This window comes from Rhinolophus sinicus, chromosome 1 (assembly GCF_057876585.1).
Source record: "Rhinolophus sinicus isolate RSI-liver-muscle chromosome 1, RSI-T2T, whole genome shotgun sequence".
Lineage (NCBI taxonomy): Eukaryota > Metazoa > Chordata > Mammalia > Chiroptera > Rhinolophidae > Rhinolophus > Rhinolophus sinicus.
In genome coordinates, this window is record NC_142501.1 from 17,936,690 (window position 1) to 17,958,284 (window position 21,595).

The 21,595-nt window shown below is 43.3% G+C and overlaps 1 protein-coding gene across 2 annotated transcripts in view; it reads right to left on the minus strand.

Moving 5' to 3' along the window:
* The window catches only part of STAB2 (stabilin 2), a 132,258-nt gene that overhangs the window by 45,873 nt on the left and 64,790 nt on the right, over positions 1-21,595 (minus strand). The window contains exons 29-42 of one of the 2 annotated variants that reach the window (XM_074326224.2): positions 19,940-20,076; positions 19,384-19,498; positions 17,137-17,214; positions 15,016-15,114; positions 14,821-14,928; positions 13,866-13,997; positions 12,936-13,064; positions 11,643-11,699; positions 10,514-10,609; positions 9,259-9,454; positions 7,796-7,891; positions 5,066-5,111; positions 4,148-4,224; positions 1,173-1,298 (exon numbers count right to left, since the gene is read on the minus strand). In XM_074326224.2, the coding sequence (XP_074182325.2) occupies positions 1,173-1,298; positions 4,148-4,224; positions 5,066-5,111; positions 7,796-7,891; positions 9,259-9,454; positions 10,514-10,609; positions 11,643-11,699; positions 12,936-13,064; positions 13,866-13,997; positions 14,821-14,928; positions 15,016-15,114; positions 17,137-17,214; positions 19,384-19,498; positions 19,940-20,076 (1,492 nt within the window). The remainder of the gene's footprint in view (positions 1-1,172; positions 1,299-4,147; positions 4,225-5,065; positions 5,112-7,795; positions 7,892-9,258; positions 9,455-10,513; positions 10,610-11,642; positions 11,700-12,935; positions 13,065-13,865; positions 13,998-14,820; positions 14,929-15,015; positions 15,115-17,136; positions 17,215-19,383; positions 19,499-19,939; positions 20,077-21,595) is intronic. The other variant, XM_088797188.1, reaches the window with a different exon arrangement.

The following is a 21,595-nucleotide window of genomic DNA, read 5'->3' on the forward strand; positions in this document are numbered from 1 at the left end:
ATAATGTCACTAATGTGATATTGGGCCTGGACTGCAAACTGAATATAATCATGAAAAACCATCAGACAAACCCCAAATGAAGGACATGCTAGCAAAGAAAAAGTTGGGGTGGTGGATGATATTATTCCAAAATGTGAATGTCATAAAAGATGGAGGAATCATTCCAGGTCAAAGGAGACTAAAGAGACATGGTAACTAAATGCAGAACTAGATTGGATCCTGCACTGGAGGAAAAAATATCAAAAAAGGCCATTATTGGGTTTATTGATAAAATTAGAATACAAATGGTAAAGTATTACATCAATAATACATTTACTGAACTTGGTAACTGTAGTTATCTAAGGATCTATCTTTATTCATATATATTTACTCTTAAATGTGCACAAGTATTTAAGGATAAAGGCAATATGATATCTGTCTATAGTATCTATCTATCTATCTATCTATCTATCTATCTATCTATCTATCTATCTATCTATCTATATCAAATAGTTTAGAAAAATACACACACCCACACACACATAAAGAGAGCAAAAGATAAAGCAAATGGGGCAAAAGATTAATAATAAGTGAACCTAGGTAAAGAGCAAGTGGGTCCTTTTTTGTGCTATTCTTGCAACTCCTCCGTGTGAATTTTTTTACAACTGAAAAGTTAAAATTCAGACAACTTACGATAGCATACCTTTACAGAAAAGCAGTGCGTAGCCATTAAGGTAATGATTGGAGGTATACTTGTATTCAGGGAGAATTGTCCTATCATATTGTTAAGGAGCAAACATTATATGAGGAACAATTTTTGTTTCAAAAAATACATGTGTACACAGCAAAATGGGATAATACAACAGTCGTAAGAGTGGTTATTCCAGAATTTTTTCCCCCTCAGCCTATATGTATCCTCTAATTTTTCTATATTGAGAATGTGGTACTCGTATAAAAAAAAGAACCAATGTTTTAAAATTCAGTCATCTTCATAATGTTTAATTGGAAAAAATTTCCACCCTTTCTCCTTCCAAAGTGATTTTTGGACACCACTGTGGTCACATTTCCATACCCTCATACCTTCCTGCCCAGACAAACTGAAAGGTGATCCCAGCAGCGCTCACACATTAGGATCACATAACAGGCCTGATGCTTAAACCATTGCCACCAGATGGACGAGGGAGGGCACCTACCTATGCACACAATGCCATCGCCCGTGTAGCCTGCCTTGCACACACACATTCGGCTTCCTGGGGTGGTTCTTTTACAGTCAGCTTTGGCAGAGCAGCCTCCGTTGCTGATTTCACAGGCATTGATTGCTGTAGAAGACAGAGATGACAGAGCAGAGAAATAGGAGAGGGGAAAAAAAATTGACGTATTTTTTATTTGCGTCATTGAGAAATAGAACATATTTCAAAATGGCAGGCATTGGATTAAATATAGATAATTCAAAAGAATTCAACGCACCAACTCTCTTCACTGGTGAATTCTACCAAACATTTAAAAGAGAACGTATACCAAATTTTCACAAACTCTACCAAAAACTAGAAGAGAGAAGACTTCCCAGTGAATTTTATGAAGCTAGTATTGCACTGATATCAAAACCGGACAAAGCCATCACAAGCAAACTATCCTTTATGGCCAATATCCCTTATGAATATAGACACAAAAATCCTCAAGAAAATACTTGCAAATAAAATACAGCAATATGTGATACAAAAAGGAGTATACACCATAACTAAGTGGGATTTATACAGGACTGCAAGGTGGGTTAACATCCAAAAATCAATGGAATACAGTCTATTAATAGAATTAAGACAACAAGTACATGATCATCTCAATTGAAAGAGCAAAAGGAAAAAAATTCAGTACCTTTAATGATGAAAACACTTAACAGACTAATACTAGAAGGGGACTTCCTTAACCTGATAAAGAATGTCTGTGGAAAACCCACAGCTAAAATCACACTTAATGGTGAAAAACTGAATGCTTTCCCCATGATCAGGAATAAAACAAGGATGTCTACTCTTGCCACTTCTATTAAATATTGTACTGCAGGTTTTAGCTGCAGCAATCAGGCAAGACAAGGAAATAAAAGGCACCCAGATTGGAAAAGAAGTAGAACCATCTCTATAGGCAGATGACATGATATTATACTATATGGAAAATCCTAAGGAATCCGATAAAAACTATTAGAACTAATAAACATGTTCAACAAGGTTGCAGGATGCAAGATCCATAGGTAAAAATCAATTGTATTTCTATATAGTAGCAATGAACAAACAGTAAATGAAATTAAGAAAACAATAAGATGGCATTTACAATAGCATCAAAAAGAATAAAACACTTTGGAATACATTTAACAAAGTATGAAACTTACACTCTTAAAACTACTAACGGTGCTAAAATTGAAAAAACAAAAACCTAAATAATGAAAAGACATTCCATGTTCATTGATCAGAGGAATTAGTATCGTTAAGGTGGCACTACTCCCCAAAATTGATCTACAGATTCAATGCAATCTCTATCAAAATCCCAGCTGACATTTTTGCAGAAATTGACAAGATGATCTTAAAATTCATATGTAAATTCAAAGGGCCCAGAAGAGTCAAAACAGTATTAAAAAAGAAAAAATATGGAGGACTCACACTCTATAATTTCAAAACTTACTACGAAGCTTCAGTAATAAAGACAGTGTGGTACTGGCAATATATATATATATTCTATCTATCTATCTATCTATCTATCTATCTATCTATCTATCTATCTATCTAATAGAATTGAGAGCCCAGAAATAAACTCATAGTCAATTGATTTTCCACAAGGTTGCCAAGATGTTTCAATGAGGGAAAGAATAATCTTTTCAACAAATGATACTGAGACAGTGGGGTATCCACATGCAAAAGAATGAGTTTGGACCTCATCCTCACAACACGTACAAAGTGGGCCAAAGACCTAGATCCACTTCGAGTCCCGAGGTGTGTGCCTTGGCTTGGCATTCACTCATCACGTGACTTTGGACAAGCCACTTAATTAACATGAGTTTTGGGGTTCACCTGTAGAGGGGACTCACATCTAATACTGTATGTGAAAGGATTACAGGAATGCTGGTTGTTCTTATATTAACGTGTGTCTTCTGCTTTTGCCTTTTCTCCCCCAAAATCAAGGGCGAGAGAAACATTCCAGTTATTTGTCCTTTCCAGCTGTTTTCACTAGGATACTGTACACCTTCTATTGCACGAAACATCTGGGTCCAGGCTCAGAGTACCTGCATGCTGGGAGAATCCCCGGGATAAGATGTTCTAGGAAGCAGATTGGTGTGATCATTGTCCAGCTCTGCCACAATCTGAAGCTTGCCTGGACACAGTGCTCCAGAGAAAAATGATGCTAAGCATTTCCATTTTTCTAGCACCACATGTGTTGGGCACCATAAGAGTATCAGCTTACGGTGACTGAGTGTTGTGCCAGGGCTGTTCTAAGCATTTCACAGGTATTAATTCAGGTTATCATCCAGCCATTCAGTGAGAGAGACTCTCTTACTCTTTACAACTCGCAGATGAAAAAAATGATGTAGGGCAGTCAAATAACTTCCCCAAGGTAACACAAATCATAATAACTTAGATTCAACCCGGGGAGTCTAATGCTGGAGTTGTTTTTAACAGCTGTGTCATTCTGCCATTGTACACGGACAGGTCATTTCATCCCCAAACCACTGGCAAGGGAGATAGTTTTATGTTTACTTTATAAATGAGCTAAGGGGGCAGAGAGCAATTAAGAGACCCACCCAAGGCCGCGTGGGTAGTAGGAGGAAGAACCAGATAGGACTCAAGACCTTTTGTGTCCCACTCCAGAGTCCCCATGCCCAGGCCACCCCCAAGGTCAATCAAATCAGTGCTTTTTAAAGCCCCCCCAAATGTGATCAAGGCTGTGACTGCTACTTGGAGAAGAGAAGAGGTGCAATTGCCCTTCCTTTCCCCATCCCATTCCAAACCACACGCCCATCCCTAAACAGTGGTTTCCTGCCCAACGGGCAAAATCAGCAGTCCTGTTACATCCAGTTCACCATCAATAGCTGGTAGCAGCTGCCCATTCATCCTGCAGGAACACAGAGCTCTCCACAAGCTCTGCTCGCCTCGTTTCCCCGCAGCTAAATTCCTTCTTCACTTGCCTCTGCAGACTGTCCCGTTCCCTTGGAATCCTGCCGCACATTTGCACGAGGCAGTGCCATTCGGATTGAGAAGACAGCTGCAAGGACAAAGGGCAAATGCTGTTCGTAGAGAAAACAGAACACCCACCCCCCTCATCCCCAGCATCCCAGCTCTTGCCCCAGGAGGCACTCAGGGGGCCTGCCTATGCTCAGGAGAGTCTATTTATAGCATGGGCCTGCCATAGGCAGCTGAAACGGCAGTCATTTGTCAGGCAAACCAGAGTGTATATATGTGGGCAGCGGCCCAGCGGTAAGGAGAGGGTAGCTACCAATCGTCAGAGTCACCTCTGTGTTAGGGGGTGTGCTTCACACATTACTTCATGTAACTTACACAATATCTAATAGCCCTGACAAGGAGATATTATGTATTCTTCCCATTTACAGATGAAGAAACCGAGGCTTACAGGCATTAAATAATTGACTCAAGGTCATGCAGTCAATGACAATGACAGAGGCTGATTTAAATTCATGTCTAACTCCAGCTGTAGGCTCTTAGTTAATTAACCCATTGGGCTTTTGGAGCATGAAACTGAATGTGAAGAAGGCTTAGCTGTGAATTGGCAGTAAGCTTTGATGAAAGCGAGAGGCCCACGGGCTCCTTCTGCCTCTGTGAAGGAATCCCTGTGGCTTGAACTGGAGGTAACAGCTGGCATTTTACCAACATGCCAGGTAACTCAGGTGGCAGCTCATTTAAAAGACTGAATCTGGCAAGTTGATGGTGGCCTCTTCAGAGAGATTTCTAGTTTCATATTAAATTTATCCTCAATCCTTCGAAACGGTACCAGGAAACGACTCCCCTGAGGATAGGGCCTGGGGTGCACACTATTAGGAAAGAATTCCCTTCGCATTGTCCCCAAAAGAGGCTCAGAGGGTACCTACTTGGCACTGGTATGGCATGTTCCATTGCAGTCGTCCTTAGTGATCTCTGAAAAAAAAAGCCAATTGCGTTGTCAGCCTTTTTTTATGAACCTCACTCAAAAACTTTCTTTTAGTACTTGGTTCTAGGAAAAGATTTACTTTCTCTGTAGTAAATGATATACATCATGTTTACTATGTAAAACCATGTGATCATGTCAATATGTTTTTACACTGGCTGCCAGGAAGCTCAGAGCCAAATCTGAAGGTCAAATATGCTGAGGATGAAAAGATGAGGAAAACACAGTATCCTTCCTTAGGGCTGTGTGTTGCTACCCGTCCATCCTGGTGCTTTATTTTCCACTTTATTTCTATTACCCATGTTCCTTATTCTTTCTAGTTTTTCATCTTTTTATTATGAAGTGATTTCAACAAAAAACACCTAATTATAACTAATACTAAAAGTTTTTTTTTGTTGTTGTTGCTTTTTCTTTCTTTTTTTTTTTTTTTTTTTGCATGTGCAGAAATAGCCCAGGGCCTAGCATGCAGGAGATACTGTTTGTTGAATTAATTCTTAAATTTCCCAGAACAGTATAAGTTCAGTTTTTTTGATGATCCTGGCAGGGGAGGATCCAGAAAGAAATGGTTAGAGATAAGGAACGAGTACCCTTTGGGCAGGATGCTCATGCCGAGAGCTTTTGGGAGAGAAATCTCATTAGGCTTGGCAAGTCGCACAGAAGGCCCTGAAAACAGACCTGGCTGCAAAAGTGATCTGTTTTGTGTCAGAAGGAACGTTAACAGGCTCAAATGGAATGGAGTGGATGCAATGCAATTTGGTGTCTTAATGTACGCTCTACCTCGAACATGAAAGTCTGTTTCTCATTTACCATCTACTGAAATCCCAACCATCTTTTAGCTTCTCCTCTCTGAAACATACTCTAAACTTCTGAGCCAATTTCGGTGAATTGGTAGTCACTACATTTGCTATAGACTCTTTTGAGAACGATGTGGCACCTCTACCTGGCCTCAGTGGGAAGGAGTGCAGTGATTGATTAGTCATGTCTGCCATGGGCTTAGGAATGAGGAATGTGCACACAGACAGAGGGGTTGTCTTCCTTCCTCTGATCTAGAGGCTCTTTGCTCTACACTCCCATACCACCATTCTGTGAACAGTATTGAGCATTTATTTCCATTATTAGACTGGAAACTCCCTGTGCTGAGTGTGCACTGCTGAGTGAGATAAGGCTGGAAAACTGGGCACGTGCCAACTGGTGAATAGCTTTGTCTGCAAGGTGAAGGGATTAAGAAATACCAATTGGTCGTTACAAAATAGTGACGGGGATGTAAAGTACAGCATAGAGAATATAGTCAATAATGTTGCAACAACTATGCATAGTGCCCGGTGCATACTCGACTAATGGGGGGGGGGGGAATCACTGCATAAATTATCTACACGTCTAACCATTATGCTGTACACCTGAAACTAATAGAAAATAATACGTATGTCAAATGTAACTGAAAAACATAATTTAAAAAGAACCCCTTCCAGTCCCCCCCCAAAAAAAACAAACCAACAACAACAAATTGCTTTGTACTCCTCCCTGCTAAGGTGTTTGTCCTGGAGGCAACGAACTTTCTACCTGGAGACAACGAGGAATCATAGCAGGTTGTCAAGTCCTGGCGGGGAGGTGGGAAACATGATCTTACCTATTGCTATAGACTGAAGTTTTTGTTCTGCCTGCCCCTCCAGTCTATATGTTGAAACCTATCCCTAATGTGATGGTATTAGAAGGTGGGGTTTTTGGCGGCTGATTAGCTCATGAGCTTGGAGCCCTCCTGAAGGGGATTCGTCCCTTATAAGAGAGGCCTCAGAGAGCACCCTGGCCTCTCCTGCCATAACACAAGAAGGTGGTAGTCTGCACCCCAGAGGGGGGGCCTCCCCAGAATCTGACCATGAATGTGGGCGTCCAGCCTCCAGAACTGGGCAGTATTCATTCCTGCTGATTATAAACCACCCAGTCTATGATACTTTGTTGTAGCAGCCTGGCCAGATTAAAACATCTATGTTGTGGAACGTTTTCTCTGGCAGAAATGTGGAGCACGGAATGGAGGGAAATCTGACAGGAAGTGACGGGACATATCACAAGGTGACTGGTGAGAGGAGGAGTGGGAGGGAGGGATGAGACAAATGCATAAAGATGTGTATGTGAGATGCTCCTTGCTGCACTGTTTACAATAGCAGTAAATTGGTTTAGAAGGTGTGGTACAGACATAATGGAATTTTATGTAGAAATTTAAAAAATAATGATATTAGGTTGGGCAAAAGTAGTTGTGGCTTTTGCCATTATTTTTAACCTTTTAAACTGCAATTACTTTTGCACCCACCTAATACTTACCTCTCTTTATTCACGTGGGAAGATATCCATTATATATTGGGATGTGAAAAAGTAGTAGACTACAAAACAGTATGCAGAACACGGCTCTGTACACAGATATTTGTCTACCTATAAAAATGTCGGAAGGCTAATACAAAATATTAATGATAGCTTTTTCCTGCCTTGGGAGTATGAGTAATTTTTATTGTCTTTTTTCCTGCTTTTCTTTATTTTACAAGCTTTTTGCTGCAAGTGGAAATTACTTTTATAGCTCAAAGAAGAAACAAATAGGTCTTTTCTATTTCAGAAAGAAAAAAAAATGTAGCTACTGAAAAGGGAGGCTAGGAACAGATTGTCAGTACCAAGGGCTCGCTCTTACCACTGTCGCATTTCACGCCCCGCCAGCCAACGTCACACTCGCAGGAGCCGTCACCCAACAGTCCTTGGTTGCATCTCCCGTGAACACAAGAACACGCTAAGTGGAAAAATGCCCACACGTTGTCAGACTGCTGACCTGTGACCAATAACTCATTAATCATTTACCACAAAGCGTCACTTCAGTGCCCTTAATTCTCCAACCTGGGTCCCGAGAACCGTTGGCTTTCATGGAGGGCTGGATTCACAGGAAGCACAAGGGCCGAGGAGGTAGATTCGAGCAGGCTAACAGGTGAATCAGGTCACGCCTCAGCAAGGACCACAGTTTTGGGACTGTGTAGCACTGTGGGGTGGTGACCCAAACAGTGAGAATGTCCTCAGCTGGGATTATCTGAGGATCCAAGGTTATGTGGGACCCTTTGTGATCCCTAAGAGTGGGCTTTAAAAAGAAGCCCATTTGATACTGGGTTTATGTAAACCTGGGATGGCACTACCATCGTCAACAACATAGAAATGCCGATTCCTTTGTTACACAGCACCCCATGAACCTCTTTGAGGACTGGATGAAAGCTAGGGCTACCTTCTCCAGGAAAAAAACATTCAGCCCCTGAGGGTCATCTGTGGATCCCAGGTTAGAAACGCCTGCACAAATGCGAGCAGATGATTCTTCCACATAACACAGAGATAGACTGACACTATAATGCCAGTTATGTATTATGTGGCCCAAGTAGGGACAGCAAGGTCAAACTTATGGCTTTTAGTACAAGATAAAAGAAATGCTCTGTGTTCTCATCACGGATTAGGAAACCCCTCCTCCCAAGTCAAGCAGGTGTGTGTCCCTGGACACAAGAAAGTGAGGCTGAGAGGGTGCAGACGGCTTGGCTCAAACAGATCATGATTTTTGTGAAAACAATTTAAAGCATGTGGCTTGCTGAGGGGAATCAAAAGAGTGATCTTTGTATAAAGGACAGTACGATTCAAGAGCAAGCCTTCGGAGTCTAGCAAGGTATGCATTCAAATCTCAGTTCTGCCTCTCTTCAGGTGTGACCTTGGGGAAGCCATTCAACCTCTTTGCCTTAATATCCTCCTCTGTAAACTGGCTGTGACAACACCCAAGTACATAGTGTTCCTGTGTGGATTAAATGAGTAAAGTGCACAAGTCTGCTTTTCAAACTATCCAGCAACGTCCAAAATTGAGAGAGTGACTGTGAGAACCAGTGAGCACAGACAAGTCAGAAATGTGGCTGGGTTGGAGAATGTCAGCGAACAGGCTGGGGGTGAGCTGGTAGGTCTAGGTGAGTGACTGAAAATAGTTGGACACACTGCCCTATGCAAATTACATGACAATGATAAGATCATTACAAATGATCTTATATCACATGATCATAGAGGTAGGATTTCAGCCAGCCTGCAGAGATAGGCCAAATTACCCTTCCAGCCTGGGGGAGCGGGACAGGGGGTGCACACCTTGGTCGCAATGGATGCCGTACTTGCCCTCCACGCAGGTCTCGCAGGCCGTCCCGTTGAAGCCCTCACCACACTGACATGTGCCCGTGCCGTTCATCCCGTCCAAGCAGATTCCGTTTCCAAAGCAGGTGTTCTCAGCCTTCCCAGGGCAGGGCTGGCACTGGGGGCCAAAGAAGCCCGCACAGCATTCTCTTGTCTAAAACGGAAGGCCAAGGCTGAGTCCGCGCGCTTCCATCTGCTGGTTTCATCCAGCTGCAGTGTAGACATCCCGCTGGTGGGACTGGCTGTGTCCCCTTAGCTCCAACCCCATCCTGTAGGGGTTGTGAGAACCCCTGAGAATGGGGGAGGCTAAGCAATTTCCAGGGTGTCAGGAATAGGATGGAGGGCTCCACTGAGGAGAGAAGAAAGAGGGAAAGGAAACAGGCAAGTAAGAGAAGAGGGTGAAGAAAAGTGAGAAAGAAGGAAGGGCAGCAAAAACAAAGTAAAATATAATGCAAGTGATGCCAGAGGGGTGGGACACCGGGGGCCCTCACCATCCCCAAGCCTGGCCCCTTCATGGTGTACGTTACGTCACACTGAAGGTGGGAGGCCACTGCAGGTGAGATCCCTGGCACTCTAAAAATGAATCTCTTGTAGGTTAGAGAACCCCCGCAGGATGTCTGCTTGGCTTGGCCTGCCTTTATTCTGGAGAGCGTTAAAACACAAAATCTGGAAAATCTCCTGTGGTCTCAAGCGCTGCAGCTTAAGAGCTAAACCACCTCGCCTCTGTTGGATAGGCAGAGGTTATGTCTGCTGTATAACTTCCTGCAAGACAAGAATTTATAAAGAATTTCCCTGCAGATTCCAAAGCAGCAGCCCAGCGGTACTCAGCTCTGCGGTCCCGTTTTCTAAATGTCCAGGTGCACCTTTTCGTTCCTTAGGAAGCTCGAGTCTTCTTTCCCCTTAGCTTACAAGCATGCTCACAGGATATTTCACCCTGGTGTGAGGACCGGGAGGGCCTCACTTTCTCAGCCCCTCAGTTTCTTCATCGTGCAATTGGGTATTGCAGGGCTTTCCTATTTGATGACTTACTGGGCTGTCCTGAGTTTTATTGTCAGCACTTCTGCTTTGAATGACAATGACAATGAAGGTAATGAGCAGGAAGAGGAGATGGCAGAGAGAAAACAGGCAAAGGCACTTTGAGAAATAGAACAGATGATTAAATTTCCCAGTGCCACTGCAATACTTAGAAGGAGGATTAAATCATTATACTCACAATGACAGTCCTCACACAGTTTGGCTGGCACCCAATGAATACGGATCGCTTGCCCATGAAATACATGGTATAAATACATTTCCTCATCTCTTCACCCTATTAAATAGTAATGGTTATATTAGCACTTTAATGAATAAAAAGGTTTTCCAATCTCTAAAAGCAAGTAGGTGGGTGACACATGGCTGTCTCTCTGACGGAAATGTCCTGGAAAGGGAGGGCTATGGTTTCTTGGAGCTGCTTCGTAAGAAAGAAAATACGCAAACAATTGTTGGCTGCCAGAACACCAGGTGGAAAAATCCAAATAATTGTACCATAAGGTAGTACTCTGTAAAAATAACTTTTCTCTAGAAGACTAACTTTAAGTTAGGAAGAATCATAGCGTAAACCAGACAAAAATGTCCTCCAGCATAAGACGTTGGTTGATCTGAAACTTGATTTCTATCTTTGTACTGATTTCTATTGTGCCTTGGTCTGAGAAAGGATTAAGCCTGCTAACAAAGACCTATAATATACAAGATTAAATTAAAACCCAAATGAGAGAATCAGCATTGTTACCATTACAAATTATCACCATGCTACGGAAGGTGCGGGAGAGTTTATTCTTTGTAATGGTTGGAATAGAAGAAGTAGCTTTCAGAAGAAATATCTACTGGAAACACAGATTGGTAATTAACTCAGACATGTCCACTTCCCTCCCCCAAGTCTGCCTTCTGTTTCTTAGAGAAAAGTTAGCTGTAATTTCAACTGTAAAAGGAAATCAGGCAGGTGGAACTCATCCAGGCTGGATATGGTTTTGCATTTGGAAGCTGCCTTCTCTGATAAGATGTCTTATTCCTGTCCTCAAATGACCACTGGAATATGTAGAAAGTGAAAAATCTCTTTTTCCATTGTGCATTGCTTGAGATGACTCTCCCCACCCCCACTTATATTTGTTTATTAGTTAAAATTTTGCTTTGGTCCAAAAGAAATGGATTCAAGACTATAGAAAGATGCATATAACATAATAAGGTAACATTAAATTAAAACCAAATGAAGGAATCAGGGCAGTGAAAAATGAGGTACGTTTGAGATTCTTTTTCTAAGTTGGACCTCCCTGGAAACTCTTATCGAAGCAGAAAACAATACTTACTAGCGGTTTACTTCCAAATGGGCAGATTGGCTGCTGGGGACACTTCCCACACTTTCCCTGGGAAAAACAGAGGCAAAGAGAACATTTCATGCATTTCATGGTTATAGTTTTAGTGTAAAAGGAGGCTGCAAATATGTCCCAGGTCTTGGAGCTGACAGTTTTAGGATATAGAATTGAAAATCAAAAAGGTATGAGGGAAGCGTATCTGGTCAACCCTTTAATACCCTTCGAGACAAGCACTTGAATTACTTTAGGTCTTGGATGTTTGAGCATCACTTTCCTCCACCATATTCTTCTGATGCTGATAATCCCTTAACGTGTGGAGGTCCTATGTCATTGAAATCCCAATTCCTTGAACAGCAACCCTCATTTATTGAAAATCCATTATTTAGTGAATTGGGCCAGATTACATTCCCAGCCTGGGGAGAACATGAGGGGTCAAAGTGGAGGTAATAAGTATTATTTCAACACAAAGAGCACAAGTTTGGAATGATGGGAACTCGTAAGTGTGACCTGCTCCTACAACAGGAAGAGGCCACCAATGTGTCTTGTTCTTAACCTACCACGTGCCAGAGCGGCTGGTGTGGCTGTTCCGAGTTCTGGCTCTGGGGACACGTTGGCTGGACTTGAACTCCTTCTCTGCCCCTTGTTAGCTCTGTGAAACTGGGTGCATCCCTTAGCCTCTCTGTGGCTCATTTTCCCCGTCAATAAAATGGGGATAGTAAGAGCACCTACTTTGTAAGGTACTGTGGGGATTACATGGGTTAATACGTGGAAAATGTTTACAGCAGTGCCTGGCACGTAAGTGCTCAGTAAATGTCAGCAGGTATTACTATTACTGGAAGATCATACACCATCCAATGGACTGCAGTGAAAAGTCTCCATTACTGAAATAATACTTCTTTATACATTCTCTCCTAGGAGACCAGGCCAATACCTGCCACAGGTGCACTGTAGCCCCCTCCCTGTGTCTCTGTTAGGCATGACATTTTTTCCCTTTTGAGGAAGACCATGGTTTCAGATCTTGCTCAACACAACCCTCTAGGCAGCCTTTCCTCGGCAGTCAAGGTACAACTTACTGCACTAGAGTGTGGGCCCTTTGAGGGCAGAGGTCATGTCTTATTTATCTTTGTGGAGCCACAGCTGGGTTTGCTTCTTTGCACCTCAGGGATGCTCATTCAGTGTTGTTTGAACTGAATTGAGATATCCTAATAGATGAGTCTTATGCCTAAAATGTTACAGAAAATAAGCCAACACTCTTTAGTGGCATCACTGGCCTTTGATATAACTTACTCGTAAAATAGTAGTGTCGTTATTATCACATCTATTCTTTAGAATTTCCAGAACTTTCCCCAAGCCGTGGATCACTCCTTTGTCAGTGGCTACATTGGTGTAGTTTATCGGAGCTTCATTTACATAGAGCTGTGAACAAGAAAGTTAAATGTAAATTTTTATTGCAGTGATTTTAAGAGAAACAGGGAAGATGGGGCTTGGAGGTTATCAATACGACAACAGCCTAGGATATCTCCCAATATTTACCCAGAAGGTAGTACATTGTGGTGGAAAGAGCTCTGGCCTAGGAGAGGGGCGTCTGAGTAATAGTCTTGCATCCGGCACCATCTGGCTGTGTGACCTTGTGTACCATCTAGCTGTGTGATCTTGGGCCGGTTGATTTTCTTCTCTGAATCTCAATGGCTTTCTTTGTTCTAGATAATTTCTAAGGTTTCTCTCCATCTCTCAAATTCATTGGTTTAGGATTGAAAAATTCTGAATCATGAACATTGTGTTAGTGCCCATGGACAAAATAGCTCTATGGACGTGCTCCGCTGTGCTGTGGACCCAAGGCCCTGGAGGTGTGAATGCTTTCCCAAACCACGACACGGAGCATGGAACTCACTGAACTTACAGCGTGTCTCTACTTCATGGTTAATTGGCTGTCAGGTTCTGGGGGCTGCTGGGGACTATCGGTTTGTTAGGAGGCAGTATTGAAGGGCACCTGTGACTGCTGGGATTCAAATACCATGGTGAGTAGAGCCACACTTGGTATCTGAAGGGTGAGTGGCAGCTTGACTGTCTGGCTTAGTCATTACTTTACGGTGAAACACAGACAACTGTCTTTGGTTGATAAGGCTTAGGCAGCACTGGTGAGATTATTCCAATATGGAAATGATGACAGATGGCAGGAGCTAAGACACTCATTCCTGGGTTTTAAGAGGATGGCACCTGGTCATTGCGGAGAAAGAAGCCGAGGAGGTAGGAAAAGCCCAGCATGGTCTCCCGGTGCATGCCATTGTGCAGCTCATTCTTCAGCAGTTTCTCCCCCAAGACCACGTGATACCTGAGTATGTCCTCCTCCTGGACAACACACAGAAGCGCAAGTCACCCCACAGGCCGGCCACTTACCAGGCTGCTCCAACGTGCCGGGCACTGGGGGATGCAGGAGCAACAGCTTGTTGAACGGGAAGTTTTGACCAAGGTATCAGGGCACAATAGATATTAAATACTACATCTGAGGCAGATCACCTTAGATAACTTGCAAATTTTCCATGTAGGATGATCAGGAACTCATTAAGTCACCCTAAGACCGAGAATGAGGGCATAAAAGTTTGGGGGAGGATTTTAAAGATGATTTTTTTTTGGAAAGAACGGCTGTGAAGAGGGTCCCCACACTCAAGCCTGCCTTTCACCTCAGGGGTCATGAGGAGGTTTGATGGGATGTTTCGAAGAGCTTGATCTGTGTCCCCTGCAGAGAGGGAGGCCTGTGGGCCTGGGGTCTCACTCGGGCCGGAGCAAGCTCATGCCTGGCAGGTTGATGCACAGTGGGGTGAGGTGGGTAGTTGCTGCACGGAGACAGGCCTGCACTCCTAGCGTTGGCTCAGGACAAGAGAATAGCTGTGTCCTGTGGACACACATCTGGGTTTCTGGGCCACTGCATCCTGGTGGACATGGGCCCCAGTGTGTGCTTCCAGGAGTACAAACTAAATACAGTGAATGGGCAGCTATAGCATGGGGGAGGTTTGTGTATGAGAGCGTTTCTGCACGAGTTTACATTGAGTATCTGGATACGGAAATGAAGTTTTGAATGAAGAGTGAAATGGCCCACGACTGATGGGTTGAACAACGCTGAGTGGTTGAGTTCCCAGAAAACAATTTCTCTGGTATTATTCCCAATACCTACTAGAGTGGCGACCTTCTTTTCCCGGATGTAACTCTCAATGGCGTTGTTGTTTGGAGCAAACACGGTGTAAGCATCGGCAGCCTCGATTAAATTCGCCAGATTATATTGCTGTGATGGAGAGAGACAACGTGTGTGAGGGCCCTCTGTTCCCAGGCCACCTGAGCAAGCGAGTCATGCAGAGAATGTGGTACTTGCAATGATGTAGCCCCGGAAGATGGAGTAGTCAGGCATCTGGGCCAGCCGGGTGCGCAGGGTTGGTAAGGAGCCCGTTAAACCTCTTTGGGGAACCAGAACCTGGGGAAGGAAGCCCCCAAATTCTGTTAGCACGTGTTGGGAGTACTTGCTATTCTCCAATGCCTGGGTTCATGCAATTACAAGGGTCACTGCTAGTTCCTAGATTGCCTCTGCAAATTTAAGAAAAGGTACCCTTTCCTATGATAGTTTGCAGTACCAACAAGGGTGCATAGCTTGGGGAGGGAAGTGGGCTGGATTGCAGCCCCACTCCATCTTTAAGCTAGGGATATTTATGCAGTGCACAACTTGCACAACTATACGAGGTGGCCCTGCCAAGGTGACCATAATGTTCAATGGACAGGTATAGAAGGAGCTCCTTAGGGAGCCAGTGCAACCCAGAGGCTAAGCAGAGAACGTGAATCAGTGGACATGCATCCATGAATCTTTTGTGTTCATATAAGTTTTTCCTCAGTCTAGTTACTTATCCACAAGGACCCCCAGGTGTCTCATTTGGGAGGTGAGGACAATAGCACCTCCTTCCTCTGGGTTGTTGTTAAGATCAAATGAGATAATGTGACGCGTGGTACTTGGCACCATGCCTGGCCCCTAATGGGATGTCAATCATTCCGATTGTGACTGTACACAAGGCCAGGTGAGAGTGCTGGTCACACAGATGCAGCTGCAGCCCTCCCGGACATGCCGTCATACAGGGGTTCAGGGCCTATTCTCTAAGGAACAAGGAGCAAAACAAGAGGGCACAGTTATGCTAAATGAGCTCTATACCAAGAAACCCCATGGGATTTCAGAGGAAAGAAAAGGGAATAAAAGAAACATTTATTAGGGTCCACCAGGCAGCACACATTGATAGAGGGTGCTGTTTAATCCTCACAGGGGAAGAAAACTGAAGCTCCGAGAGATTATGTAATTCGCCCAAGGTCACACAGCTAGCCACGTGCCTAAGGACTCTTGAACTTATCTTCTTGACAATCTTGGTGATATGGGCTGCAGGGGTCAGGGAAGGTTCCCAGAGGAGGGGGGATTTGAACTAGCCTCCATGATAATAATGTTCAATGTAGGAGGTGGGCTGAGGTGCTATTCTATTAAGGAGGTTATGTCTATCAAAAATGTAAATGAGAAGGAGAGGTAATTTTCTGTTTTTTTAAAAAAGGTTTTTAGTACTTTAGAAAGCCAGGATTAGGAAAGAAAAATACCCTTGAAAAGTAATGTTATTTAGCGCTGAATGAAGCCACAAGCCCAGCATAGCTCCTTGCAAGTAATGAATCACTTATTCAAAAAATGTTGTTTCTTAATGTCTCTTGGTAAAGAGAATTGGAAGGTCTTTGAAAAATAATGCACCCAGGAGACAAATAGCCTTTCTTTTCTGAATGGAAATAGTTGACCTTTTCTGTAACTTAAAATCAAAAAGTGAGTATATAACTGCCAAATGAGAGCAATTTTAGTTAAGCTGTAATTAGTTAATTGTCTTTTCTAATCTTCCACATCTTAAAGTTCCCAATATACCCTAAATTCTAACTTTAAGTGAAGATCCTAATATAGTAACTGAAAATTATAGCTTTTTAATTTTCTATTTCATACCTTTGAATACTGTTGAATTGCATCTTAGAAGAAAATAAACATTTCACAATATGTTTTCTACCCTCTTCCTTTTTTCCCCCCCTATGGTCTTCCCCATCTCATCACTTTAATAATGCAGAGGGGGAGTGGAAAAGTGATACATAAGCATTTGCTTCTCCTTCAGTTCTTAATAATATCCCACCTGGGCAGAAGGACTTCCCAATACTAAGGTTCTGTGTGTCTGTAAGACGGTCCCATAAATAAGAAATACAATATATGCGACCACACTTTAGACAGAGCCCATTGCAGACTGTGGGCTGAGCAAATAGTAAATGAGTCTGCTTGAATGAGTAGAGCCTCTAAATGGTGTTAAAATAAAAGTAATGAAGCACAATACAGGTTACTTTTATACTAAGGTTAAGTATTTTTCTCCTCAAAAGACACTGTACAGGAGGATAAGCAAGGGGAGAAGAGACGCTGCACGTGTGGGAGGATGGAGTTTCTGACCTTGTTGATGATGTGTATCACTCCATTGGTAGCTGCGTTGTCACCGTCAACGATGGACGCTCCTTCAATTGTGACGTTCTGTAAATGCAAGCCACAGCGGGGAGGTGACTCTTCGCAGAGTACACCTTATTATTCCTGGGGTTTCCACTTTCTGAGCAGCAGCGACCTTCACACTTTTGGACCATGATCCACAGTTAGAAATATCTTTAAATTGTGACCCATTAGACATCACACACACACACACACACACACACACACACACACAAGCACAAGCAGAATGAACTAGTACTTTCTTCTACTACGGGGGAGGTAGCTGATCATCAATTCTTTTCCATTCTGTTCTGTTTCATTAAAGATGTGCTGGTTGAGGTTACTGCAGGGACCCTGCTGTTTAAACAACATTGTAGAAAGTATCGTGGGTTGAATTGTCTTCCCTCCCTCCCCCAAATTCACACGTTGAAGTCCTAACCCCCAGAAGCTCAGAATGTGACCTTATTTGGAGATAGGGTCTTTATAGAGGTCATCAAGTTCGAAGGAGGTCATTAGGATGGGACCTAGTCCAATATGGCTGGTGTCCTTGTAAGAAGAAGAAATTGGGACACAGACAACTGTTAAGGGGGAAACACCATGTGACCACGAGGATGGTCATCAACAAGACAGCCTGGAACAGCTGCTTCCACAGCCCTCAGGAGGAGCCAACCCTCCCCATCCCTTGATCGTGGACTTCCAGCCTCCAGACTGTGAGACAGAAATTTCTGTTGTCCGAGCCCCCAGTCTGTATTACTTTGTTAGAATAGGCCTAGCAAACTCATACACACAGTAACTGACTTTGCTGGTCAGAATCCGACTCCAAGAATATTAATTTCATGAGGAATGGAGGTAAATAAAACGTAACCTACCCGCCTGCCTAGCCATCAACCAACCATGACTCGAGACACCCTCTCTGGTTTCTCTGGTTTCCTCTCCTCACCGTTACCCTTCATCTGAAATTCCTCCTGGGCACTTTGGGTGCAAAGGGGACTTTTCTCACCCCAATCAGCAACCAAGTCACATCAGCAGAGGCCCTGAAGAAAACATGCCCGGCCACTTTGCACTTCTCTTTGATTAAAGGGAGACATTTATATCAGACATAGGAGTGAACTCATTAAGAAAGTGTCTTGGATGGTTAGCTCTTCCAGATCAGCGGTCTTGATTGGTTTATCTTTGAATCTGTAGAGTCTGGGAGAAGGCTGCGAGGGTGGATGTTCGGTTAATGCTTGCTAAGAGAATCAGTGATTTAAAATGGGGGTAAAAAATAACCCCACTGTCTGATATATGTATGTAATGCACTAGAATTATAATCATATGTAAAGAACACGTGGGGCCATTTGTAACTCTTCTCTGATTTTGAAAAGGAATTATCTGATGCAGCACACATATTTAGGTAACACTAGGCAAGGAGCTTTCCGTAGAGCTCACACTGTTGAGTAGGAAGGTAGACATGCTTTAGAGCAGTAGTTATCAAACATTTGGGACTGTAGCCCATGGTACACTGGTGTAGCAGTTCTCCCTTTCCAGTAAACCTTCATTCTCATCTTGTGCAATTCATAGGAAGAGTTTTGAGACACTGTCACGTGCAGCAGGACAGCCAGACTTCCTCAGGGAAGACTGGATTCAAATCCTGACACACTGTAGTAAGTGCCAGAAGGTGAACTTCTGCAGGGCTCAGCTCTTCCTGGGGAACTGCCCTAACTCCAGCACTTCAATCAGCTCCTGGAACATAGTAGGTGCTCAATAAGTATTTGTTGACTGGCTGACCCTAACTTAACATTACATTTTAGTAACCTATAATGATTCAATTAGTACGCTACAGTAAGAAGCTCTCAGTTAACCATACATAAACATCAAAGTTGTGAAACTGCACAACCTTCACCCAGAAGAGTTGCAATATTTGACTTTCTGGATAAGTCTGGGGTCTGTCAGGAAGAGCCTTGTGACTAAAATGTGGGCAGAGGGCCACATTTTATAGGATCACTGCTGTAGAGTACGTGTGTGTGTGTGTGTGTGTGTGTGTGTGTGTGTGTGTGTGTATCCATATATACTGATGACCGTTGAAGCTGGGTGATGCCTACATGAAGGTTAGAGGTTTTATTTTTGGTCTACTTTTGCTCATGCTTGGAACTTTCCATAAAACAAAAATTTAAACAGTACAATACGAATGTAAGTGACATGTTTCCACTGAACAGACATATTGCAGTGCTCTCCTACCCCATCTGTCTTCGCCAGGTGAAGGAAGTTGTCCTGCAAAGAGGTTGCCAGCATATCAGAAGATGACAGAGTCTGCAGATCTGCCACTCCGTACGTGCCCAATAGCGTGTGGTACCTAAGACAACAGTCTGTAAGGACTATAGTGAAATATCAAGGCATGATGCAGTATCATTGAGTAGTTAAAAAACAAAACAAAACACCAAATTCTGCAGCCAGACTGCCAGACTCAAAATCTCCCCCTGCAATGAGCAGCTAGGGCACCTCGGGTTAGTTACTGAATCACTTTGTGCCTCAGTTTCCACATCTGTAAAATGCGAATAAATATACTGCCTATCTCATAGGGTCCTTGCGAAGAGGAACTGAGTTTTATGTAGAGCAGTTAGCACAGAGTTGGTTGTCAATAATGTTAACTATTACCATCCTGGGGGAAGGTGAGGGGAGTCCTAGAACCCATTCAGCTCCCTGGATCTGAAGGACCATGTGGCTTCCTTCCACTGAAGTTTGTTCACACTGGCGCCAGTAAGATATCGTGAAGAAGAAAATGCACAATACCTACTTTATAAGGGCTGGAATGTTGCTCTTGGATAACCAAAAGCCTTTCTCTTCTCGGTCCATGTCCTCGATAGCTTGCTGGGAAGGCACGAGGATAGTGAGGTTTGAGGCAGCGGACAGCATGGGTTGTAAAGAAGCATTCTGAAGCACAGAAGGAAAAGAAAGTGGCCTGACTCATGTTAGGGGACAAACAGGGCTGACCTAATGCTTGACAGAGATGACCATTCCCCTTTGATATAATTTCAGGGACACTGTGAAGGCTCTAGGGACCCCTTCCCAAATCCACCCCACCAGCTGTCAGATGCTTCATATTCCCGCTGAGACTCTTTCCTTTTATGTAATTGTCTGAGTCTTGTCAAAAGGCAAATTTTCCCGATTGAGTCACACTTTGAGTCATTATAGTCATTCACCCTTTAGTCCAAACAGAGTCAGTGAATAGTTTTGATAGGATCATGACTGTGTGTGTGTGTGTGTGTGTGTGTGTGTGTGTGTGCGTATGTGTGTGCTTATATGTGTGCGTGTGTGTGTATTTGCAGAGAAACTTGACACCCCTTGGAACCATTGGTATAAGGATGGTGGGAAAACTACAGTAAATTATAGTTGCAGCATGGGAGAGAGACAGGAATCCAACTTTACCTACTTTTCATTCTTACCTGGAGCTAGTTGTAGGTAAAAGCAGTGGTGTGCTTATGTTTAACAGTTGGCTTTTCAAGATAAACACACACAAAGCTCTGGTTTGTAGTGTTCACTGATTTCTGAGGGGTAAATATTCCCACCATGGCTGAATTCAAGCTACCAACCTGACAGTTTTGGAGGTGGAGTTGGGAAAGATGTGCTCTCGGGAGCTAGGATGAGCTGGGCCCAGTACACCACTGGGCAAGCTTATGCGTGTGGGGCGGGTCTATATGGAGACCAACGTGCACAACAGGACTCAGTCCCTGTTGTCCCATGTAATGGGGTCGGAGAGCATACTGTGTTTCCCCGAAAATAAGACCTAGCCGGACCATCAGCTATAATGTGTCTTTTGGAGCAAAAATTAATGTAAGACCCGGTATAATATAATATAATATAATATAATATAATATAATATAATATAATATAATATAATATAATATAATATAAGATCGGGTCTTATATTAATGTTTGCTTCAAAAGACGCGTTAGAGCTGATGGTCCCGTTAGGTCTTATTTTCGGGGAAACACAGTAGAAGCAACAGGGAGCTGCCCCAGGGTGGGTGCTGACCAGGCAATACTGATCTTGGCACATGTCTATTTAAAGGGTGTAAAACACTTGTGTGAGGGCTGGCGGGGGCAGCCACCTCTGTCTACTCAGGCAAAGATGACAGGGATTCAGACCACTGGATTGGGTAGGGACTGGAGTCTTTGTCACAGAACTTTCCGGGGAGAGGAAAAAGCTCCTCAGGGCATGTTGGGCTGAGACCTAAGCACACAGGGAGTTTCCTAGACTGCAACTATAAATCCCAACTCTAACTTGGTGAATTACAATGATGAATTATGTTAACTTTGAGAAAAGACCTTTGTGATGAATGAAGCTATGCATACACATTTGAATTAATTGAAAAGTTGGCCACCCCAGCTTATCCTAGACCAGAAGTTCTTAGCCCTGGTTGCATGTGGGACTCACTTGGGAAGCTTTTAA